We start from the raw sequence: 24,682 nt of genomic DNA, 5'->3' as shown, positions 1-24,682 counted from the left end.
GAACACGTTGGTCCTGAACTCTAACCAGCCGGCCTTTAAAAGACTCCTTCATGTCAGATGCAGTTTTAGCCGTCAATCTACTTCCTCCAATTTCTGCCCGGTACTGAAGTAGTTAGACTTCTAATTTGGGAGTTTCATCCATGATGGGGAAGATTGCACCCTATGATGAAACTGGATGAGTCTACGTCCCTCTGCAATGTCCTGTGCATTGGAGCCTCCACACCAGGCTGTGATAGAACCAGTCAGAATGGTTGTCATCGATAAATCTATAAAAGTTATCAAATCTCCCAGTGAAGTAGAACTGCTGGTGTACCACCTTTGTGATTGCATCAGTATGTTGAGCTTAGAATAGATCCTCCAAGATACTCTGACCATTTTACACTTTACCTGTGCTAAATCTATTCCAATCCTCTTATAAATGAATATTTTGGCTTGATTTAAAAGTAAAGCGAATGGGGAAAAAAAAGAGCTTTACAGATGAATGCAATTAACCTTTTAGTATACACGACTCTTATTGGTTTATAGCAGTCCCTTGGGTTAAATGATAAGACTGTTTAATAATCCAAAGACCTCGGAGTGTGATCATCTAGAATAGATACTACCTGCCTTTATTTTGCAATTAACAACATCCAGACATGATGTATGTTCAGGACTTTAGTAACTGAATAGCTAAGTGGATTAAAGACTTTGAACTAATCTATCATGAAAGGTTTCTTAAGCAATTGTGCAACAATTCTTGAACTTCTGGTAATTACCCCCCTCCTCTTCCTCACCATTCCCCATTCTTGTTTCCCTCTCATCCCTTCTCTTCTTACCTGCCCATCACCTTCCTCTGGTGCTCCTGCCCCTTCCCTTTCTTCCATGGGTTTCTGTCCTCTCCTATCAAATTATTCCTTCTCCATTCCTTTATCTCTTCCATCAATCAACTTCCCAGCTCTTTACTTCACCCCTTCCCCTCTCCTGGTTTCACCTATCCCCTGCCACCTTGTACTTCTCCCTCCCTCCCCCACCTTATTCTGACTTCTCCCTTCCTTTCCAGTCCCGATGAAGGGTTTCAGCCCGAAACATCAACTATTTATTCCCCTCCATAGATGCCACTTGGCCTACTGAGCTCCTCCAGCACATTGTGTGTGTTGCTCTAGACCTGCGGTACCTCCAGTGTCTGCAGTAATTATGTCATTGGGGATTGATAGAACAGATCACTTCTGGCTATAATTTCATCTAATTTGTCATTATTTAAGTTTAAATTGTATAAAATGCTTGCAACTAGGTTACCAAATGAGTGTAACAGCCCACACAAAGCTGGAATTCAGTATCAATGGAGGGAAATGGACAGTTGACATTTCAGGTCAAGACTGAAAAGTAGAGGGGAGATGGCCAATGTAAAAAGAAGGGAAGGGGGAGGAGCAAGAGCTTGTGAGTGGTGGAAGGGAGAGTGGAAATGATGCTGGAAGCTGGGAGGTGGCAGGTGCAAGTGACAAGGGAATCTGATAGAGGAAAGTTGAGGATGGAATTTGGGGGCAAAGGTAGACCATGCAGATGAAAGTAGGGCAAGAGTGTGTGGATGATGGAGGAGGAGGAGGAGAAAGAGACAGGGTGATTGTGGACTGGGTAGATCTGGAAGAGGGAAAAGGAACAGAGGGAGAGCACTTTACTGGAAATTGGAGAACTCAGTGTTTATACTGCTATATTGTTGACTGCCTAGATGGTAAACAAGGTTATATTGCTCTAGTTTGCATTTAATCTCTTGTGTCAACAAATGATGCTGTTAACCTTCTGTTCTGACATTTTTACAGATTTTATCTTCTGTTGAATTATTACAACATTCATTACCCAAAATCCATCGCAGTGCTTCAGAACCTTCTCTACATCGAGCTGCACACACAGAGGACTTGAATCCTTTAACCCTAACATCGACAAGATTGGTTGCTTGCTAACGATCTTCAGTCAAGAACAGTGCAGAAAGCTGTGCCTTTTTTTTTGGTGGCGTAGGCAACTGCCTAATTTGCAGCATCTGATCACAAGCAGTCAAACCTGAAAGCTTCTACTGATCAGATTTAAGGTTGTAACTAATAAGGTAACAGTCGCTCCATTTCACAAGATGTATGGATGCCTGGTAAATTTCACGAAGCCTTCTCCAGAAATTCTCAAACAATTGACTCAACATCAACTTTGCTGTGGCAGTTGTCTTATTTGCCTTCCATGCTTATCTCAGGCTTCAGACTCTATACTGGCACAAATTAGCTGAAAATATGAAGGGTACATGTCGACAAGAACAATATAGCCTGCTACTGGATGATCCAAGCAACATCTTTAACAAAGACATCATTTCTGCAAAAAAAAAAGTACCTGTTTAAAGGAGTTAGTAAGTGCAGAGGATAATGGTGAACTATTCTGGTCAACTATGATGCAATACAAGTTTTGAAGTGATCATAAATAATTAGGTTTGTTTTTGTTTTGCAAATGAGTGGAGGTAACTTGGTGTTCCATTTGGATACCTGAACATTTGTTGCCAGGCCCGTGTATTTTAATAAGTTAAAGGTTTGCAAATAGTTCTGTACAAATTGCAATGTTTTTGGTTTGCCGATTCAGAATATCAGGTAATCTGTTAAATTCTGTAATTAATTTCCGGTGCATCAAAATCCCAAACAAGTTTAGATGACTATTGAGGTACTATTACACAAAATCTGGTAGAAACAGGGAGATATTACATTTGTTTGCATTTGTTTCCCTTTTAAAATGCGGTGGAGAATTGTTATTCCCATGTTCAACAAAACCACTTTTAAAAAAATATAATCTGCTCCTCTAAATTTCTGTGATTTTTTTTTCTCCCACCTGTACTCTTCTCTTCCCCCCCAAGAAAAAACCACACAGATCTTACCTCTTGATTTCTCGGTATTCATTCTAGGACAGCGTAAGGAAGGAGATATTAGCAGAACTGGTTCAATTAGAGATAGTCAGCTAATTGACAGATAAAAGATTTTCTTTTAAAGAGAAGGTAAATAGTTTGTTTCATAAGAAAAGCAGGATATTTGTTAAATAGGGTTTAATAAAATACTGAGGCAGAAGTAAACGGTTTATGTACCAAAGTAAAGAGAGGCTCAAATACAGTATTGTTATTCCAGGATTTGATTTGGCTATTACTGTGAGATAGCTGCAAGATGGACACGATTGATAATTAAATATTTCAAGTTGTTACTTTGGAAATGAAAAATTAGACTAATCTTATTGATCCAAAATACTCTTAAAACACTAATAAAGATGTAGGGAGGGGGAAACAAGTCAGTGGAAACTCAGGTTATAAATATAGAATGTAAGAGAATTTAAAATGCCTACTAGTCTTTTGCCAGCACCAATGCTGTGGTAGAATAGTTCAAAGCTTAGAAAAGTATGTAGCAAAAACAGAGCTGTTTTAGTTAAAGACTATACCATGGTGAAAAGATGACAAGGATTAATTTACTGCCATTTGAATTTGAGCTTACTGTATTCAGAGTAATTATCTGGAAGAACAATTCTGGGCCCAGCCAGACGACTTTACTAGATTTAGAAATGTATCAAACTTTTATTGTAATTGGAACAATAACGGAATATTTAAAAAGATGAATACAGTATGATGAACTTCAAATTTAGATATGTAAAGAGGAATTTAATTAGTGGTTTTAAACTACAGTATCCTGAAACTGCAAATGTACCTTGAAAGTGCAATTGCTTCTTTTTATTACAATCCAAAGAGCAAATATACTCCACTAGGAAACTTTTATTCAAAGTAGTAGTACTATACAAAGGAGAAATCCGGCAGCTGTAAATACTGAATGTTACCCAATAGCTGGCAAGTACAATAAAACCAATGCTGCATTTGAGGATGAGTTAATAACCAGTTTCAGTTTGATAGATTTTGAAATATCATTTGAGGAAACATTAGAACCAGGAAGTGTTGGGGGGAGGGAAATAACATTCTAATACTGATGTTTCACCATTTGAATTTGCACTTTGTAAAATATATAAAAAGGATTTTATGTTGTAACAGTAAATCAGTGTGATTAATGACTAATCCTGACATAATAATTCTTTGACAAACACTACCCTATGATTATGACTACAGTTTACATATTTAATGCATGAACTTAAGGTTGCACCTTCATACAACAAAATACATATCCCACCACCGGATAAAGCAGGCTTGGCTTTCGAGTAAGTTGGTATTTATGGAAACTGGTCGGAACATTTGCTGAGGTTTCACCCCTTGCCTAAATCAGAATGGCAGAGTGGGCTTAGTGATTGTCTGTTATACAAAGGGCTGCCTATCACAGCAAAGCAGCCCACCTAGCAATTGGAGAGAACTGCTAATGGAAATAATTGTGGATATAACTGCAATTGCATTCATGTGATAGGGTACTTTAATTTCCTAATTATAAATTTGAAACCACAGCTTCGACATGATTACACTTTCCGAACCACTTTCAGACTTGACTCTTATCCTGGAATTTGATCTGTACTTTGTGACTCGGGTAACATAATTTCCTAGATTTATCAAAACCAATTTGAAGCATGAATTTGATCTCTCATCAAATTTAATACAGGACAACATTCTTGTATGTTGTTAGTATTTTAGTTTCAACAACCACAGCCAAATTAGTATTTTTCCAAGCTTCTATTATTAACTTAAAAGAAAATTTAAAAATTGCTTCCAAATTTGGGAGCTTTCATATGATTTATAGTACTATACATGTTTTCTTCAATGAATTATTAGAAATATTATAATTTTCAGCTACCATGTGAAGTCATGCTAAAATGTACTTTTTGGCTACACAGCAACTTGATTTGAAATAAGCTAGGTTCCAGGTTCCTACATATGAATGTTTATTTCATGAGAGTCAGGGAAAGTGTTAATAATGTTAAATCACTTCAAACCTCTCATTGCAGTTTCTGATGGCTGATTAAAAAAAAAATCACTAGCCTGACAACAGCAGACCCATCTGCTCCTTTGGTCAAAAATATTTTGTAGCGGGAAGCAGGTTTATTACACTGCCACCAAGTATTAACTTGGATACAGAAGTTAGTAATCTCAGAATGGGAAAATGAAGGCAAACAATCAATCTGAGATTACTCTGGTGCTCGCCTGGAGCCAGTTCAAAATCACTAACATTCAGACTATCAGTCCAAGAAATGGGTGAAGAAAGTCAGTCTGTAGTGAAAATATTCTGCAGCTTCCGTTATGGATGAGCTACCAAAGAGGCTCTTTTTATCAATTATAATTATTATATTGTTATCAATTATACAGCATTAAGGTAATTCACTATGGGTAATATTGCAACAATTTCCTTTTAAAATTACAGCTGGAAGAAATTTACTACCAAAGATTATATATTGGGTAGCATATTCTCTGATGAAAAACTTCAAATCCATAAATAAGTTTAAATTAAATACAGTAAATTCTACAAAATACCATTCTGATTCAACTAGTTTCATTCTATTTGTTTCCATTATAACAAATTTAGTTCAAACATAATTTTGAACCAAGCTCCCATGGTTACTGAATCAGCTGCAGTTTCAGAAAAGCAGCTGTAATTTGGTTTGTAATCACCTTACAGCATACAGAAACAGGCTGATCAGATTAGCTCTCAGTGGATACAGTGTTCTCGTCTGCTCCTGAAAGATGCATGAAAAGATCACCCAGCTCTGCCACCTCATCTTCTCCTGCATGCTGGGAAACATCCCTGTGTTCCCGCTCTTCAATGAAATCCCACAGTCGCACTGCGTGAAGGAACTGCAGGTTTAAAAAAAACACAAACAGCATTACTTTGGTATTTTTTTCTTAAAATTGTTCTCCGATATAAAAGAAAAGTTATGAAATAACTTGTTGTCAACGTTATGTAAGAACTTTTCTAACTTTATTTTTTCCCAAGGACTAAATTTACAAAGTACTCGTGAATCTGATTTACAAAATTTCTGGTGTATCAATGGTGTTTGTAAGTGGACTAACCCACACAGAAGGTAATCATTCTGATTTATCTGATCTCTGGTATGCTCAGCTAGATGGTTCCAAGTTAATTACAACCTGGTTCCTTTGGGGGCATTCAAAAACATAATTTGGAACCATTTTGGCTCCTCATCCCTATTTCATCATTCAACAAGATCTCCTTTATCTCAGAGTTTCTGCTCTATAACCATTTGTTTCCTCTAATTTCCAGAAACCTATTGCTCCCTCTGCAATCAATGATGAAAATTTGTTACCCAGAAGGACTTTGGCTCAAAAATTTATTGTTCCATCTTCCCATTTCAGTCCAGAGTATCTATCTTTTATTTAAAAACAGTCATCTGCAGTTCTGGGCTCTTTGCTTCTTTTCAGAAATTAAGTATTTTTTTAATAACAAAATCATTATTCCAAACTCCAGAGAAGAGGCTGAGCCTGCTCAGTCTCTCTAATGATAAACGCACTAAATCTTTGCTGCACTCTTAGTAACTACTTTTTTTTGAAAAGACCATGGGTCTGCTTTCACTTTGGCCCTGTATAATTATAACACATCACCAGTCTTTTACTCATCCTCTTTGCAATAAAGGGAAACGTACTTGCTTTTCTAATTGGATTTTCAATTTACACATTAGATTTCAGTAACTTCCAATGACACTTTCCAATCTCTCATCATTTTAAAACATAGCATTTCTGTTTTTCACAACTTAGTGGATACCTGAAGTTATTCCACATTGTCCTCACTGTTGCCCACCTACTTGGCTTGTCTACGTCCACATGGCTACCTGTACTCACACTTAATGTGCTGTCGCCAGCAAACTTGGAAAGTTAGATTTTGTCCACTTGGTTGAATCCCAATCATAGCTTATGAATAGTTGGGCTCAAGCACCAATGCCATCATACCCCACTAAGCACACAACAGCGATCTGAAAAGGACCCACTTATCTGTCTTCTATGTTAATCAACTACTATCCATTAACTGTAAACATAGAAAACTTACAGCACAATACAGGCCCTTTGGCCCACAAAGTTGTGCCGAACATATTCCTACCTTAGAAATTACTAGGCTTACTCATAGCCCTCTATTTTTCTAAGCTCCATGTACCTATCCAAAAGTCTCTTAAAAGACCCTATCGTATCCGCCTCCACCACTGTTGCCGGCTGCCCATTCCACGTACTGCACTCTGTGTAAAAAAAAACTAACCTCTGATATCTCCTCTGTACCTACTTCCCAGCACCTTAAACCTGTGTCCTCTTGTAGCAACCATTTCACCCCTGGGAAAAAGCCTCTGACTATCCACACAATCAATGCCTCTCATCATCTTGTACACCTCTATCAGTTCACCTCTCATCCTCCTTCAACCCACTCTCATAAGGCATGCTCCCCAATCCAGGCAACATCCTTGTAAATCTCCTCTGCACCCTTTCTATGGCTTCCGCATCCTTCCTGTAGTGGAGTCTGAGCTGGGTTCAATATAGCTGCGACATTACCTCTCAGCTCCTAAATTCAATTCCACAATTGATGAAGGCCAATACACCATATGCCTTCTTAACTACAGTCACCCTGCTCAGCTACTTTGTGTGTCCTATGGACTCAGACCCCAAGATCCCTCTGACCCTCCACACTGCCAAGAGTCTTACCATTAATACTATATACTGCTATCATATTTGACCTACCAAAATGAACCACTTCATAATTATCTGGGTTGAACTCCATCTGACACTTCTCAGCCCAGTTGTGCATCCTATCAATGTCCCTCTGTCACCTCTGATAGCCCTCCACACTATTCACAACACCTCCAACCTTTGTGTGATCAGCAAACTTACTAAATCATCCCTCCACTTCCAGGTCATTTATAAAAATCACGAAGAGTAAGGGTCCCAGAACAGATCCCTGAGGCACTCCACTGGTGACTGATCTCCATGCAGAATATGACACGTCTACAACCACTCTTTGCCTTCTGTGGGCAAGCCAGTTCTGGATCCACAAAGCAATGTCCCCTTGGATCCCATGCCTCCTTACTTTCTCAATAAGCCTTGCATGAGGTACCTTATCAAATGCCTTGCTGAAATCCATATACACTACATCTACTGCTCTTCCTTCATCAATGTATTTAGTCTCATACTCAAAAAATTCAATCAGGCTTGTAAGGCATGACCTGCCTTTGACAAAGCCATGCTGACTACTCCTAATCATATTGTACCTCTCCAAATGTTCATAAATCCTGCCTCTCAGAATCTTCTCCATCAACTTACCGACCACTGAGGTAAGACTCACTGGTTTATAATTTCCTGGGCTATCTCTACTCCCTTTCTTGAATACAGGAACAACATCCACAACCCTCCAATCCTCTGGAACCTCTCCCGTCCCCATTGATGATGCAAAGATCATCGCCAGAGGGTCAGCAATCTCCTCCCTCGCCTCCCACAGTAGCCTGAGGTACATTTCATCCGGTCCTGGAGACTTATCCACTTGATGCTTTCCAAAAGCTCCAGCACATCCTCTTTCTTAATATCTACATGCTCAAGCTTTTCAGTCTGCTGCAAGTCATCACTACAATCAATAAGATCCTTTTCCATAGTGAATACTGAAGTAAAGTATTCATTAAATACCTCTGCTAGTTCCTCCGGTTCCATACACACTTTCCCACTGTCACACATGATAGGTCCTATTCTTTCTCATCTTATCCTCTTGCTGTTCACATACTTGTAGAATGCCTTGGGGTTTTCTTTAATTCTGCCCGCCAAGGCCTTCTCATGGCCCCTTCTGGCTCTCCTAATTTCCTTCTTAAGCTCCTTCCTACTAGCCTTATAATCTTCTAGATCTCTAACATTACCTAGCTCTCTGAACCTTTTGTAAGCTTTTCTTTTCTTCTTGACTAGATTTATTACAGCCTTTGTACACCACGGTTCCTGTACCCTACCATAACTTCCCTGTCTCATTGGAACGTACCTATACAGAACTCAACACAAATATCCCCTGAATATTTGCTACTCTTCCGTACTTTTCCCCGAGAACATCCGTTTTCAATTTAAGCCTCCAATTTCCTGCCTGATAGCCTCATAATTCCCGTTACTCCAATTAAACGTTTTTCTAACTTGTCTGTGCCCATCTCTCCAATGCTAATGTAAAGGAGATAAAATTATGATCACTATCTCCAAAATGCTCTCCCACAGAGATTTGACACCTGACTAGGTTCATTTCCCAATACCAAATCAAGTACAGCTGCTTCTCTTGTAGGTTTATCTACATACTGTGTCAAGAAACCTTCCTGAACACACCTACCAAACTCCACCCCATCTAAACCCCTCACTCTAGGGAGATGTCAATCGATATTTGGGAAATTAAAATCTCCCATCCTGACAACTCTGTTATTATTACACCTTTCCAGGATCTGTTTTCTTATCTGCTCCTCGATATCCGTGTTACTATTAGGTGGCCTATAAAAAACAGCCAGTAAAGTTATTGACCCCTTCCTGTTCCTAACTTCCACCCACAGAGACTCCGTAGACAATCCTTCCATGACGTCCACTTTTTCTGCTGCCGTGACACTATCTCTGAACAAAAGTGCCACGCTCCCACCTCTTTTACCTCCCTCCCTGTCCTTTCTGAAACATATAAAACCCAGCACTTGAAGTAACCATTCCTGTCCCTGAGCCATCGATGTATTTGTAATGGCCACCACATCATATCTCCAAGTACTGATCCATGCTCTAAACTCACCCGTTTTGTTCACAACACTCCTTGTGTTAAAATAGACACATCTCAAGCCTTTGGTCTGAGCGTGACCCTTCTCTATCACCTGCCTATCCTCCCTCTCGCACTGTCTTTCTCTGTTTGTGAGCTAACCTCCTCTTCCCCAGTCTCTTCAGTTTGGTTCCCACCCCACACCAATTATAGTTTGAACTCTCCCCAGTAACCTGAGCAAACCTTCCCGCCAGGATGTTGATCCCCCTGGGATTCAAGTACAACCCATCCTTTTTGTACAGGTCACACCTGCCCTAAAAGAGTACCAATGATCCAGAAATCTGAACCCCTGCCCCCTGCTCCAATCCCTCAGCCACGCAATTATCCTCCACCTCATTCTATTCCTACATTCACTGTCGCGTGGCACAGGCAGTAATCCCGAAATTACTACCTTAGTGGCCCTGCTTCTCAACTTCCTTCCTAACTCCCTGTAGTCTGTTTTCAGGACCTCTTCCCACCTATGTCATTGGTATCAATATGTACCGCGACCTCTGGTTGGTCTCCTTCCCACTGCAGGATATCTTGGACGCGATCGGAAACATCCCAGACCTTGGCACCTGGGAGGCAAACTACCATACGAGTTTCTTTCGTGGGTCCACAGAATCACCTGTCTGACTCCCTAACTATAGAGTCCCCTATCACTACTGCCTTCCTCTTCCTTTCCCTACCCTTCTGAGCTGCAGGGCCAGACTCTGTGCTAGAGGCACGGCCACTGCCACTTCCCCCAGGTAGGCTGTCCCCCTCAACAGTACTCAAACAGGAGTACTTATTGTCAAGGGGTACAGCCACAGGGGTACTCTCTAGTACCTGACTCTTCTCCTTCCCCCTCCTGACTGTGACCCATTTCTCTTTCTCCTGTGGCCCTGGTGTGACCACCTGCCTGTAACTACTCTCTATCACCTCCTCGCTCTCCCTCACCAGGCAAAGGTCATCGAGCTGCATCACCAGTTCCTTAACTCGGTCCCTTAGGAGCTGCAGCTCGACACACCTGGTGCAGATATGGCTGTCCAGGAGGCTGGGACACTCCAGGACTCCTCACATCTGACACCAAGCACAGAAAACTGGCCTCACACACATACCTCCTACCTTGTCTCATCCCGTTACCGCCTAAGCCCGTTGAGCCAAAGCCCTACCACTCCGCTGCCTGCTGGATACAGCAGTCTTCTTTTTAAACCTTTCGTGCTCTAGTGGCTGATGTCACGCGCCCGCGCAGTCTCGCCTCTCTTTAACCCGAGTAGTAAAAAAAACTCCCTTCGCTCCGAAAAATCAGCAGTTCACTCGCAGCCTTCTTGCTCCCTAGACTAAAGATTTATCAGATGACTTCTACAAAACTCAGAACTGCTAATATTTATAAAAACAAACTTATTTGCGATCTAGATGATTTACCCTCACGTTGCCTTCAGAACTGAGCTGCTTTCTTGGCTGTTCAGGTTTTGCCAGTGTTCCATCAGGGTAAGCGTGAAGGTAAAGGCACTTGCCACCAAATGGACAGGATCCTTTCCCCTTGTCAAAGTACTTACAAGCTTTCTTACTGTTAATAGACAGTAGAGAAGAATTAGAAAGCACACTCCTGTTATTCTGTATTGGTACTCTTGTTTTTTCTAAAAACAACCTTCATGATTGAACTGTTGTTCACAACTCCAGATCAGTCAACGACGGTAATGTGGTCGTTAGTGCGGTGCTATTACAGCTTGGGGCATTGGAGTTCAATTCCGACATCGTCCGCCCGTCTGTTCTCCCTGTGGAATGTGTGGTTCTCCTCCCACAGTCCAAAGATGTACGGGTTAATTGGTCATTGTAAATTGTCTCATGATTAAGCTAGGGTTAAATCGGGGGTGACTGGAAGGGCCTATTTCATGCTGTATCTCAAAGAAATAAATAAATTAGCCATTTACAATGCTTAAACTATCAATGTAAACCATTGGATACATCTAGAAAAACTTTTTATACTGTTTGGTGTAAATATATCCATGTATTTGAGTGCTCAGTTTTAGTATAATTTTCTGACCCCTTGCAATGTTTTTGACAGAAATAATTTCTATCACGTAGTTGAATTATGGTAAATGTTTACTTGGCTGAATTAAGAACCACCATTTATGGAAAATATTTTCTTTCCTCATTAATTTGGGTTTTACAATAAAGGATGCTAAAGGGCTCATTTTTTTAAAAAAAAGTGGAGCTGCAATTTTGCAGTCAATTGTTTAGATTATGGGCCACAGTTAATGTACTTTACAGTGAAAATCAACTGAACAATTTGAGATGGTTAAAAGCCATTTCAGTTTGCATTTTCAAAAAAATCTGTTTCTATGCAAAAACTCTGTCTGTATCCTTCACGCACTGAAATAATTTTTACTACACAAATTAAACTTAATGAATTGATGGAACTTTTAAGATTTCACTCGTTATCTCAAGCACTACATATTCCTGATTTCCTTGATTTCTTTTCTGACAGAAAGCAAACTCTTTGGAGCAGATGATACATATGCAGTATAAAATTTAAATATAGCAACCTTATCCTCTATGGGATATTTCAATTTAGATCTTACATTTTAAGTACTCTCCTAGTTTTTTGTCAATAATATTTTTTCACATCTGTTTATAGACCAGCTATGATACAGGCACCCCTCATATTCTGATGGCTGCTCTATAAATTGCCTTTGATACAGTATTGGATAAAACGGCAAAAGCTTTCAAGAAAGAGAAAAAACACTGGCAGGTTTTAATCCTCTATTTGACGCAATGGTTGAAAAAAAATGTTTTAATTCTAGAGCTGGGGCTCTCAACCTTTTTTATGCTATGGACCCCTACCATTAACTGAGAGGTCCATGGAGACCAGGTTGGGAACCCCTGTTCTCGAGAATAGATATGTAGGAACACTTTGGATTTTAGGTGATTATTTTTGCAGAAGGTGAGAAGAAGTTGTGTACTTGGTGATGATTAAAACAGCTAATATATTTAGGGGGGCAGTTAATACATCAACATTTAGCAAAATCTTTGAACAATCTTTCAAGGTTACAAATGGACTAAATCCAAGAAGGAAACTCAAAGCAATGCTAAATCTTTCAAAAACCCCAGTCAAGGTACACCACAGCCACCTCTAACTTTAAGCTGACCGCTGTTCAGAGCAGTTTCATTATACCATAAGCGTCCTGATGGGGCACTAAGTTTAGCAAAAAATAAAAAGGCATTGTTGAAATTAAAACAGGATTGTTATTTGCTGTGCAGACACTGGAATGTTACTTATTGTAAGAAAACTGCAATTTCAGTTGGATATTTAAAAAAAAGACTGATTCCAAGTTAATTGAAACCTAATTTTCTTCTGTTAAACTGGAATCGATTCAATAGAAAGCTAAATACTCATCTTCCTAGTGATAGAAATGTGAAGCTTTGCCAAATATTCAGATGGCCAGAAACATCTAACTTTAGCAAACTATAAACAATTTAACCCAAGTTTAACATATTATTTCAATTATATATATACACAAATACATTTACTTAGAAGACCATCTACTTCAGCAGTAGTTTAGTAACTAATTACATGAAACAAGAACTCCTTACCCCATTCCCTGCTTGAATGCTTCAATGAGCTGCTCTTTTTCCTCCTTTTCCTCTACCCAGTAAGCACTTGGGATCACAAATTCAGATATCACTCTGCACTCAGGGCAGGACCTATGATAAATTAAGTAAAACACTGGTATGTAACCATTAATAAATACTTTATTTATAAGAAACCTATTTGCATGACTCAAGGAACTTCTATATTCAATCCAGAAAGGGATTTTACAATATCTAATTATACAGATCTATAACCATGATGCGAGATTTGACTTGAGGAGAGATTGTAAGGGTGAGTAACTGTGATTGACTTATTAGATAGATAGATAGAATCCTTGCTATTTGAAATGGAACTAAATATGATTACGCAGCTATCTTGAATTTACTCCATTTATGAAACCAAGAAGATGAAACCCTTAAGAATTTCTTGGCAACTAAAAATATTTTTATTAGAAGAGAGAGGGAAAAGATGAAATATATATTTCCTAGGGGAAAAAAATCAAAGTTTGGTAGCCTAACATAGAAGATACATAGAATATTTCAGCATGGTACAGGTCCTTTGGCCCACAGTGTTGTACTGACATTTTAACCTCCTCTAAGACCAATCTAGCCCTTCCCTCCTCCATAACCTTCCTTTATTCCGTCATCCATACCATCCAAGTTTCTTAAATGACCCTAATGTATCTCCTACCATCACCCCTGGCAGGGCATTACATGCATCCACTACTCTCTGTAAAGAACTTACCTCTGACATTCCCCCTATACTCTCCGCCAATCTTGCCACCTGGTATTAGTCATTTCTGCCCTGGGAAAAAGACTCTGGCTATCCACTCAATCCGTGCCTTTTATCATCTTGTGCACCTCTACCTAGTCACCTCTCATCCTCCTTCGCTCCAAAGAGAAAGGCACAAGATCATTCAACCCATCTTCATAAGACAAGCTCTTCTCATCCAGGCAGCATCCTGGTAAATCTCCTCTGTACTACCTCTGAAGCTTCTACATCCTTCCCATAACAAGATGGCCACAACTGAACACAATATTCCAAGTGTGGTCTAACCAATGTTTTATTACCTCATGGCTCAAACTCAATACTCCTACTAATGAAAGCCCACATGGGATAATGTACCCCATATCCATATATTCCTCATATGTATTCCTCTACACTGCCAAGAATCATGTTATTAACACTGTATTCTGCCTTCAGATTTGACCTTCCAAAGCGAATCATTCCACATTTGAACTTCATCTGTCGCTTCTCAGCCCAGCTCTGCATCATATCAATGTTCCACTGTAACCTACAACAACCTATGCACAACTCCACCAACTTTTGTATCATCTGCAAACTTAGTAACCACCCCACCCCCGCTTCCTTATCCAAGTCATTTATAAAAATCATAAAGAACAGGGGTCCCAGAACATATCCTTGAGGAACATCACTAGTCACCGACCTCCAGGCAGAACATCACACACAAAATGCCGGAGGAACTCAGCAGTCCAGGCAGCATCTACGGAAATGAGTAGGCTGAGACCCTTCATCAAGACAAAACATTGACTGTTTACTCTAGAAATCACAACATTGATTGACAGCTATGTTTATAGGTGTACCAGTATCAAAAATTGCCACTTAGTGATCCATAAAAGTCAGTTACACACTCACTTGATTATTTTATTCTCAAACTGCTTTGCACATCTCCACTGTCGAATGCAGGACAGACAATATGGGTGAATGCAGTCAGAAAGAATTCCAAACCTTCTCTCAGATGGTATTACTTTTTCATAGACTATCTCCATACAAATATTACAGACTTTATCTTGACTCTTTTGTACAGCGAAGGCTTTCTCCATGTCTTGTTCAAATGCAATGAGACACATCTGATTAAAACAGAAACACAACTATCAGCAACAGGTCACATTCAGGATAAAGGGACAGTGCTCAAGAGTGATTAGGTACTGTGGTTTCTGCACTTCATTAAAGTTAATTCAGGAAAATTCTCTTAAGACTTCAGTTAATCAAGATACAATGTTAGTTTATTTGTAGTAAAGTTTTGAAAAGATATCAGTTAACAGGGAACAATGTAAATGAGGAAAGAGGAAGTGCTGGTCTCAGTACCAACTCACTTATTATCAATCACCAAATATACTCTCTATTGCAAGTCTATTAGAATTGTTGGACTATAGTCTTTTGAAAACCTTCTACACTTCAACTACAGGATATAAATACTTAAACAAAATTTTAGATGTCAGCTTTGGCACAGTGATGTACTCTCATATCTGCTCAAAAGATCATGAGCTAGAATTTGCATATTTGAGGTTTTAATCTTGGATCACATCGATCTGCCCTGTTGAATGTTAAATGTAGACCACCCCACCCCCTTCTTTGTGGGTGTAAAGTATGACAGTCCACTGTTTTAACATGAGCAGCAAAATTCAAATAGTTTAGGCAAAGTTATGCTTCACCAAAAATCTCTTTTAAAAAATCCATTCATATCTCTACCGTAACTGGAATTTTTGCTGCACTTGGGATTGTTGCCAAGCTTTCCTAAACCAGATTTACATTTCAAAAGTATTTCAGTACTCATTAAATGCTTTGTAATATTCCAAGGTCACAAAATGTGACATTTTTTCTCTCAATTTTTAATAAAGCAGAATTCTTAAGGGTTAGTATGAAGTTTCACAATTTGCAGTTTTCATAACAGTTCAGCTCTTAGCAAGAAATTATAAAACTGAAAGTAACCCAAAATGTGCCATATGCATCAACTGGACACAACATGTTTTATATTAATAGTGATCAGAAATATCAAGATCTGTGTAGTTGTAAAAACAATGATTCTAAGAGACCAGTATTTATTAAGAAAAATGCCACATGATATTTTCAGCATCTTGCATGGAAGTTTTTTAAAACCACACTTTGAAGTGAGACTTAAATAGTTTTAGTTCATAAAGCTTCAAAGCATATTAAATTTACACGTGATTTAAGTATTGATTAAAGTACAAGGTAGCAAGAACTAAAACAAGCTATTGAGTCTGTAAGATTAAATAGAACATCCTCTCAGTTCACAGAAAAGCACATTGCTTTGACATATACTTGCCTGCTCATGTGCTCTACGTTGCTCGAGGTCAGTTGGATGCAGCACTTTAAGTTCACATACTTCACACACATCTCCATGAAGGTACAAACAGCTGTCGCCATAATGACATTCGCCCGCTAGTGCAAAAGGGCACAGCTGCTGTGCAGAATCACTACAATCTGCTACTTCTGAAACAGTCAGTCCCCTGCGAACTGCGTCCAAATATGACGGCGGCTTCACTTCAACGTCTTCATCAGCAAATGCTGCCGAATCAGGGAAGTGCGGCGCAGTGTTCATAGTGTTGCAGTAAGACGGTGGGAAAGGAAACAATTTAGATTTTTCTGCTGTTCGGTTGCAAAGGTCTAAAGAGGAGAATAAGAACCCCCCCAAAAAAAATTGTAGTGTGAAATGCATTTACAAGTTGAAGTGATCATGTATAACAGACATTGAAGAATATAGAAACAATCTCTACTGTTAAGGTTTCCTCTCTAGTCCTAATTAATCTTTCAAATATATAATAAGTAATTGCAAGCACACATCTAAGGTGGAAGCCAGATCAATGAATTTTGCACAGTATCAGACAAGAAGATGAATTGAACGAACAGGTAATCTGAGGGCAATGCAAGAACGACTGCAATTTAAAAACAAGAGATTATCTGTGGGAACTTAATGCAAATAACATTCAGTTTAAGTGATATCTATATGTAAACAAGAACATCTATCATATGGAGAACATGCCAGAACAAATCCAAAAACCATTTCCATTGTTGACCATTCACATGCTTCTTCAGGCACATGTTGTAAGTAAATCAAAAATCTTTCCAAGCAGATAGAACTTATTTTACTAAAAGCAATTACGAACGTAACTGAAAATAATTTTTACCCTGCTTTCATAGGTTGGGGCATGAAAGATATTTAAAAACTGAAGTAGCACAACAAATAAAAATGTTCAAAATGTCAGTTTCACATTTAGCGTTCCTAGCCAATTACAAACAGAAACAATTTTGTAGTTATAGAAAATGATCAGATAGCATTAGTATGAATTTTAAAACTGATAGTGAATATCTGTTTAAAACTGATAGTGAATTATGAACAGAAGCAATTTTATAGAATTATACAAAATGAGCAGATGGCACAAGTATGAATTGCTTTCCTGCTGCTCCCACTTTCGCTTGTAAGCCCTGCCTTCTAAAACGGTAGCAAAACTCTGGGAATAAATTGATGGAAAATAAAACAAAATGCATAATGGCCAAGCAATGGGATGGAATAAAGTTCTCATACTGAATGAAACCAAAATGCTTCCTTATAATCTATCTTACAACGTCACACTGACCCACTCGAGTGAATAAAAAGTCTGCAGCAAAGAAGCAACATCATTCATGGTGCCTTTTCAGACACTTTTCTATCTAGTGACTAGTATGGCAGCAAACATACTTTTAGTTGCACATTGAAAAATCAATGTGAATGAAAAAAACATACTCTAGCTCACTCTAGTGGACAGAAATAAATCTTGCAACAACCAAAGAGCTTATTAGTCGATTTTGTAAGAGTTGAAGGTAGCTTCACATACAAATGTGTCTTACAGTAAGAACAGGTTTTGCTTTATATTTTCAACCTCTGAAGCACTTAAAAGAAGTTACGTCACACATTAAGTTCTCACAGAGAAATAAACCTGTACCTCTGGAACCACTGGTTAATCCCAATTCTGTTGCAGTCTGCAGTAACTATAAATACACTGAAAGATCATCCAGATTACCCTGATGCATTGCAGTGCAGACAAATTACCATTTTTACTCATGAATGGTCAAGTACTCTGTCCTATTCACTTAAACCTACTGGGATAATCTAGCTTTTTATCCCCTCCCCCACCCACCTTTATTCATTTGGCAACTGCATAATGCCTTATAAAGTATTAAAAAGGCCAAAGTGCTTCAAAGAAGCATTTTAGAATAAATACAGGACACTACACTCAGACGTTCGCTTGAATAAAGAGAAAAACCTGTAAAGAAAGTCTTAGAGAAGAGAGGTAGAGAGATGAAAAGTCTTAAAAAGGCAATTGTGGACCCTACAGCCCAAAGATTGATAGAGTAATATTCAAATTTTATGGTAAAGATATTGCAGAAGATGTTTAATAATCCAAACTTTACATTCTTTGTGGGTTACAGAACTGACAAAAGAGAGAGATAGAGCAGTAGAGGGATTTAAAACATGAAAGTGAGAAATTTAAAATTAAGGCATTGGTGGTCAAGGTAGTTAAGTGTTCAGAGGTGCTGGGTAACTTGAACAATGCAATTTACATTGTGGGCAGCAATTTGTGATAAGTTAAAGTTAATGAAATAAAAACAGAAGGTAGGAGAGTTTGGAGAAATCAAGTCTGGGTACTACAAAAGAGAAAAATGAGAATGTCACATTCACTGAGATACGGTTAAAGGGAAGTAGTTTTATCGAGTAGGCCGCAGGTGGAAGCTCGGTTGAGGATTAATTACAATAGCAAGATCACAAATACAGATGGTGTGCTGGGAGAGGACTGGGATTAACTGCAAGGGAGCAGAGTGCATGACAAACTTAATGCTTCCCAGTGATTAAATGGAGAAAATTTCCATTTATCTAACTTCAGATGTCAGGCAACCATTTGCCAAGTCAGGAGGATACATGGCGGGAAGGCACAGTGGATAAAAAACTTACTTTGGATAATTTTGTACATCATGACGGAAGGCGGGGTGGACCACTGAAAACCTAATCTAAGAAAAGGGTTTGGAAGAAGATTCTGAAATGAAGGGGTGAAATACGTGAAAGAGCTTTGCCAAGGTGAAACAGAATAACCCAGCATCATTGGATCCCTGCAGCATTCTCAAATTTCAGCCTCCATACCAAAAGGAAAAATAAAACTCAGTTCGTTTATCTCCTTTTAAGGGATAGCTAGTTTAAGTACATATCTCAAATCGCCGTGGTTCAAAAATACTCAAGTTTAAACATCTATATGACGAATACTGAGCTGGAGTTTCAGCACACCTCGATCTTTCAGCTCCAGTGTTTTCTTTTTACATCTCCCAGATTCAGCGGCTTTGACGAGCACGGTCTGTTCTGCAGTGGGAGGTTCAGCAATAGCATCATGAACGATGGGTATACAGGTGACTCGCGAGATCACTGGCCCCACTGCTCTAGATCCAGGCGGCTTCACGTGATCATATCTTATTAAGAGAGAACAACTGTAGTTAGTCACCATCAACACACCGTGCAGATTGCTCAGAAGCAACTCAGCATTTTAACTGTAGCCCATTTCATCACTGGGACAAAAGGCAGAATTTTTAAACTACAAGCAAATATAGCCACTATGGCTTTTACTCTTCACCGTGGAGCTACGGTGGGAAACAGTCAGTCGTAATAGCCAGGCTTTCATCAATCTCTGCAATCTAGCTGTCCTTTCAGATCAGGCAACCCAAAAGCTTTACATCTTGTTGGAGAAGTTGATAGCAGAGGAAACTTTTGGAGAAGTTTTATAAATCAGAAGAGCAGGGAAACCCTGGGCAGCTGTGACTCGTACTTAATTCGGGACCCTGATAATGACCTGTTCTGAACGTAGTCAAAAAGATTAGCACAGCCTACATGATAACACTGGGCCCAAATTTACATTCACTTGTGAGACCACTCTGACATGGCTACAGGTAGAAAAAGAACTGGAATCCACCAACTGGATTTTAATTCACATTTACTGTACGCTGAAGCATGTAAGCAGCACAGTCAGTTCTACACGATCGCAATAAACAATCTCATAATGCAAACGTTCAGGAACTTTCAGAATGCATTCTGATCTTGCTGCTGAGGTGCTGTTACTCCCGAGAATATGGCTGTCATTAATAGGAAACACAAAAGATATGAACCTAACTCTAGAAACTAACCAAACATTAATCATAAGAGCCTAATCTACCAACAGCAAACAGTAAAATACTTAGATTACATCATTTGGAAGGGAAAAGAGCAAGGAAGAAGCAGAAAGGAAGATCTAGGGAACACCATAAATGTTTTGGTTCCTTTTCAATTTACAAAAGGAAAATAAATCTGATTTGGTTACTACTGCCCGAAGTTGTATAAACCAACAATTTTCTTCTGAAAATAATTCTGTACTACTAGATTAAAAACCAAAATGACAAAAACATACCGGCAATGGTCTCCATAGGCACACTGTCCCTTCTGATAGAATTTACAGATTGTCGATGGCTTGCTTGTAGACAAGTCATGGGAAAACATACAGCGGCTTCCTTCACGGCATACACCATGCATAAAATATCTAAACACAAATATTTAGTGGGATTTAGAAGAGTTTTCTTTATTAAAGTTATAAAACATATTAAAGACATTTTGATCTCAATTATGCACAATACTGCATAAATGAAATGAAAGGTCAAAGTTCAAAACTACTCTGCAAATAAAGACATCAATAAAATGTTATGGCAATATGACACAATAATTGCTGCTGCATTTTGTAACTTACAAGAGCACTCATATGCAGGTAAAATATGTCATCTCCATTTTAAGTCATTTCACCTTTTGTAATACCTGTCTCAAACTTCTCATATATTGACCCTCAAGGATTCAAGCCAGTTTAATGTTATTTCCATTACACAAGTGTAAAGAAGAACAAATCAATTGTTACTGTGCAAAAAAACACAATAATAAAAAAGCACAATAAATATAAATACATAGGATAGCTTATACACATAGATTGATTGTATGTCCATAAAGTGATGTTAGGTACAGGTGTGTCTGTACGTATGGTGACTCTGACAGGAAATGATAAAGTTAGTGGTAGACGTGTTGATCAGCCCTGCTACTTGTGAGAGTAACTGTTTTTGAGTCTGATGGCCATGGTATGGATGCTACATCGCTTCCTCCCTGATGGAAGAGGGGCAAACAGTCCACGTGCAAGGTATGTGAGATTCTTCATGGTGTTACTGGCACCTTTCTGTATATGGCTACAATAATGGTTTATAAAGGGTTAATTTACAACTCAATAAACAGTTTGTAGTCAGACAAAATAGAATGCAAGGACTCTTTATTAGCTACAAACTGTTATGGAAATGTTGGTGTTAAAGTTGCAATTGAGATCTTAATCTCATTGTGGTTTAATCCAAGGATTCAGAGTCACAAATGAATGGTTTGCAATCAAAACCTTTTGATTTCAATTGGAACCACACTTGTAGTGATGGGGACAGCACGGGAGTTAGGGGTTTAGAGGTCAGGGCAGTAAGGTAAGCGTCAGGGGCAGAGGCCAGTGTTCGGGGCAAGGAGGTACCGAGCTGTGAGGGTCAAGGTCTAAAGCTTCGGGGGTCCAGAGGTAGAAAGCCTGAGAAGTTTAAGACCAAAATCAGCAAGGCGAAAGGTGGAGGCTGAAAGGCCTAGTCTGCAAGTCCAGGCCAGGAACTGAAGGCCGGAGGCCTGAGGTATACAAATCTGAAAGATCAGGGCCAAGGATTGCAGGCCTGGAAGTATCCTGTCCTGTGGTCGGAGGCCTGTCTGTATGTGTTGTTTGCATGGTTCTGCTGAACAAAGAGGGAGTACAATATTGGTGGCACTATGTATCAACACTGGCGTGCTGCCCCTAGCACATCCCTGGGTATGTTGGCAGTTACCACTATGTGTTTTACTGTATGTTTCAATGCAAGTGTGATAACTAAAACGGAGTCTGACTGCAAAAAGTATAGAATACAGACTCTGCACAAGTGTAACACCTTCACAACAGAACAGGAACAAATCCTTCAGCCCACAATGTTTGTGATCCATATGAAACTAATCCCTTCTGTCTGTATATGATACTATCACTCCATCTTCATTTGTCTATCCAAAAGCCTCTTAACCACCACTTTTTTTCCACTCTCACTGGGACAACATATTCAAAATATTCCATTCTGAGTACAAAATTGCCTTGCACATTTCCATTAAATTTTTCTCCCTTGTTTCGTCTCACCTACACCTTTGCCCTCTGGTAATTGACATTTCTCCCCTGGGGAAAAAGATACCACCCTATCTCGCCTTTCATAACTTTGTAAACCCATATCAGTGTCTCTTCAGCCTCTGACACTCAGAGAAAACAACCCATGTTTAATCCAACGTCTCCTTAAAGCTGCATCCTGATAAACTTCTTCTACACCCTCTCTAAAACCTTCACACCCTTCCTGCAATGAGGAGACCAGAACCACACACAATTCTCCAAGTGTGGCCTAACAAAAGTTTTAGACTGCTCCAAAAGTTCTACAGAATGATGCTGTCACAAGAACTCATTACCTTTACACGAGTAGAATTCAGTCATTTGGCCTAATTCTGCTCCAAGTCTAACCACAAGATACTACACCGGATAAAGTACACAGAACTAAACTGACCAGCACTCAATTGTATTATGATGCTGCGAAAGTTAGGGAGCAACTGGGATGTCATCAAGTTAGCCGAGAGTCTAAAAACTTGCAAGACTCACAAACGTGAGTGAAAATTAAGACTGGAAGATAAGGTAACATAGGATGTATAGCTCAGATACTGGTCCACTTGAACGGTCTTCCTTCATTCCTCAGCACCGAACCATCTATTCCCTTTTCCCTCACATGCTCATCTAACTTCTTTTTACATGCACCTGTCCTATTCACTTCAACCATTCCCTGTGGCAGAGAGTCTCACATTATTAATACTCTTTGAGTATTCTATGCAGTCTCTCCATACTCTTTGTTGACTGGAACCATACATGCAACTCAACTGAGGTTCAATATGTACATTCCCTACATTTAGCATAAGTTCTCCGCGACTCAACTCTTTACCTTGAGAAATAAAATCCAGTGCTTCGCTTGTGTGTGCATGTTTTTTTTAAATAGCTTTGCTAACCCAATGTAAAATCTTTAGTATGAAGCTCTGGGAGACTGAAAGCCATAGTCAAGTTTGTTGTCATTTAACTAAATATGTGTAAATAATGTATACAGTATAACCATATAATGTATATAGAAATGAGACATTTCTTCGAGCCAGGGTGTAAAGCACAGTAGTACACATGATAACTTATGAAGGTAAGGATAAAATCTACAGATGAATCACACATAAATAACAAACTAAAGTGCATTAATATTAAATATTGTAAGATACAGAACAGATTAACCAGTGACACTTCCAACACCATGCAGCAGGGAGTTCTGAAGCCTAATTGTCTGGGGGAAGAAACTTTCTCATCCTATCCGTTCTTGTTCTTACGCATCGGAGTCTCCTGCCTGATGGTGGAAAGTAAAAGGGGATGCTGGATGAAAGGGTGGGATCCTTAATAACACTAAGGGCTCTGCACGCACAGCGCTCTTTATAAGTGTCAGATGAGAGACCCCATGATCTTCTCAGCTGTTCTCACAGTCCTTTCTAGGGACATCTGATCAGATGCTCGATTGCTCCCATACCAGATGGAGATGCATCTTGTCAGGGCGCTCGCAATTGCGCTCCTGTAAAACACAGTTAAGATGGTGGAAGCGGGGGGAGGTCTTTCTTGTCTCGATCTTTTTAGGAAGTAAAGGCGCAGCTGTGCCTTCTTGTTCAGGAAGGTGATATTAAGGGAACAGGTGAGGTCATCCGTGATGTGAACTCTGAGGAACTTGGTGCACTTAACTCTAATCTGTGATATAGAATGCGATTTGAACATCAACAGTTTTGAAAAGCTTAAGTTCACGAATGATGCAGTGTTTGAAAGCGTCTAAGATCGTGAAGTGCTTTAATAAAGCACAAGAGGATTGAAATGAGAGCAGGTGTAGGCGATGTCAAAGTAGAAACCTACATACTGAACTGGATCAGAAACCCAGCTCGTCGCTGAACTTGCGGGTTCTGTTTTGGGCAATGTGCTGGGCGCAGCCTCAATACAAGTTTGTAATGCCAAATAAGACCCGAGAACTCATTTAGTAAACATCCTCATAACCAAATCCACAGACGAATTTATAATTTCCAGCAGGTGGCAGATAAAAAAAGATAACACTGAATATTAACGATCGAAGGAAATGCCGCAGAGTCAAAGCACAGGGTCACGGTAATCTCCGGGACACACTGGACCCGGGTCGGAGGGAAGTCCTGGCTCCGGGCCTCTGTGCTGACAACAGCGCCTGATACCTCCGCTTCGCGAACCCTCACCCTAAAGGCCACCGCCGGGCTCAAAGCCCCTAAACCCCGACAGCCCCAAGATGAAGAGGCTCAGTACCTGCACGTCACCTGCTTGGTGCTCATCATCCCGCCGCCAGTCCTACATCCCCTTCCCTCCTCCCGGCCTACCCAAAGCTACTTCCTGTCCGTCCCTCTCAGCGGCACGTACCCACCGCAGCCCGGACCAGCGGT

The 24,682-nt window shown here is 39.6% G+C and overlaps 2 protein-coding genes across 6 annotated transcripts in view; one reads left to right on the top strand and one right to left on the bottom strand.

Moving 5' to 3' along the window:
• Positions 1-12,103, top strand: part of raf1b (Raf-1 proto-oncogene, serine/threonine kinase b) — a 101,461-nt gene extending 89,358 nt beyond the window's left edge. For all 5 annotated transcript variants that reach the window (XM_073072132.1, XM_073072131.1, XM_073072136.1 and 2 more), the window contains exon 17: positions 1,797-12,103. In XM_073072132.1, coding sequence (XP_072928233.1) covers positions 1,797-1,937 — 141 coding nt within the window. In that variant the 3' untranslated portion in view covers positions 1,938-12,103. The remainder of the gene's footprint in view (positions 1-1,796) is intronic.
• Positions 3,740-24,661, bottom strand: mkrn2 (makorin, ring finger protein, 2). Its single transcript, XM_073072137.1, has 8 exons — positions 24,549-24,661; positions 20,502-20,630; positions 19,355-19,533; positions 16,364-16,704; positions 14,932-15,146; positions 13,278-13,388; positions 11,106-11,250; positions 3,740-5,767 (listed from the first exon to the last, which is right to left on the bottom strand). Exons 1-8 carry the CDS (start codon positions 24,575-24,577, stop codon positions 5,615-5,617), a joined length of 1,302 nt encoding a protein of 433 aa, XP_072928238.1. The 5' UTR covers positions 24,578-24,661; the 3' UTR covers positions 3,740-5,614.
• Between the last annotated feature and the right edge of the window lie 21 nt (positions 24,662-24,682).

The sequence above is a fragment of the Hemitrygon akajei genome, chromosome 19 (genome assembly GCF_048418815.1).
Source record: "Hemitrygon akajei chromosome 19, sHemAka1.3, whole genome shotgun sequence".
NCBI lineage: Eukaryota > Metazoa > Chordata > Chondrichthyes > Myliobatiformes > Dasyatidae > Hemitrygon > Hemitrygon akajei.
This window is presented reverse-complemented; position numbering and strand designations above follow the sequence as displayed.

Excerpts from the sequence above, each read along its gene's own strand:
- mkrn2 (XM_073072137.1), bottom strand. The coding sequence starts at position 24,577 with ATGATGAGCACCAAGCAGGTGACGTGCAG. Across the intron at positions 13,389-14,931 it reads TTTGAGAATAAAATAATCAA|GTCCTGCCCTGAGTGCAGAG; the intron begins GTGAGTGTGTAA and ends AATTTATCATAG. Across the intron at positions 11,251-13,277 it reads GCATTCAAGCAGGGAATGGG|TAAGAAAGCTTGTAAGTACT; the intron begins GTAAGGAGTTCT and ends GTCTATTAACAG.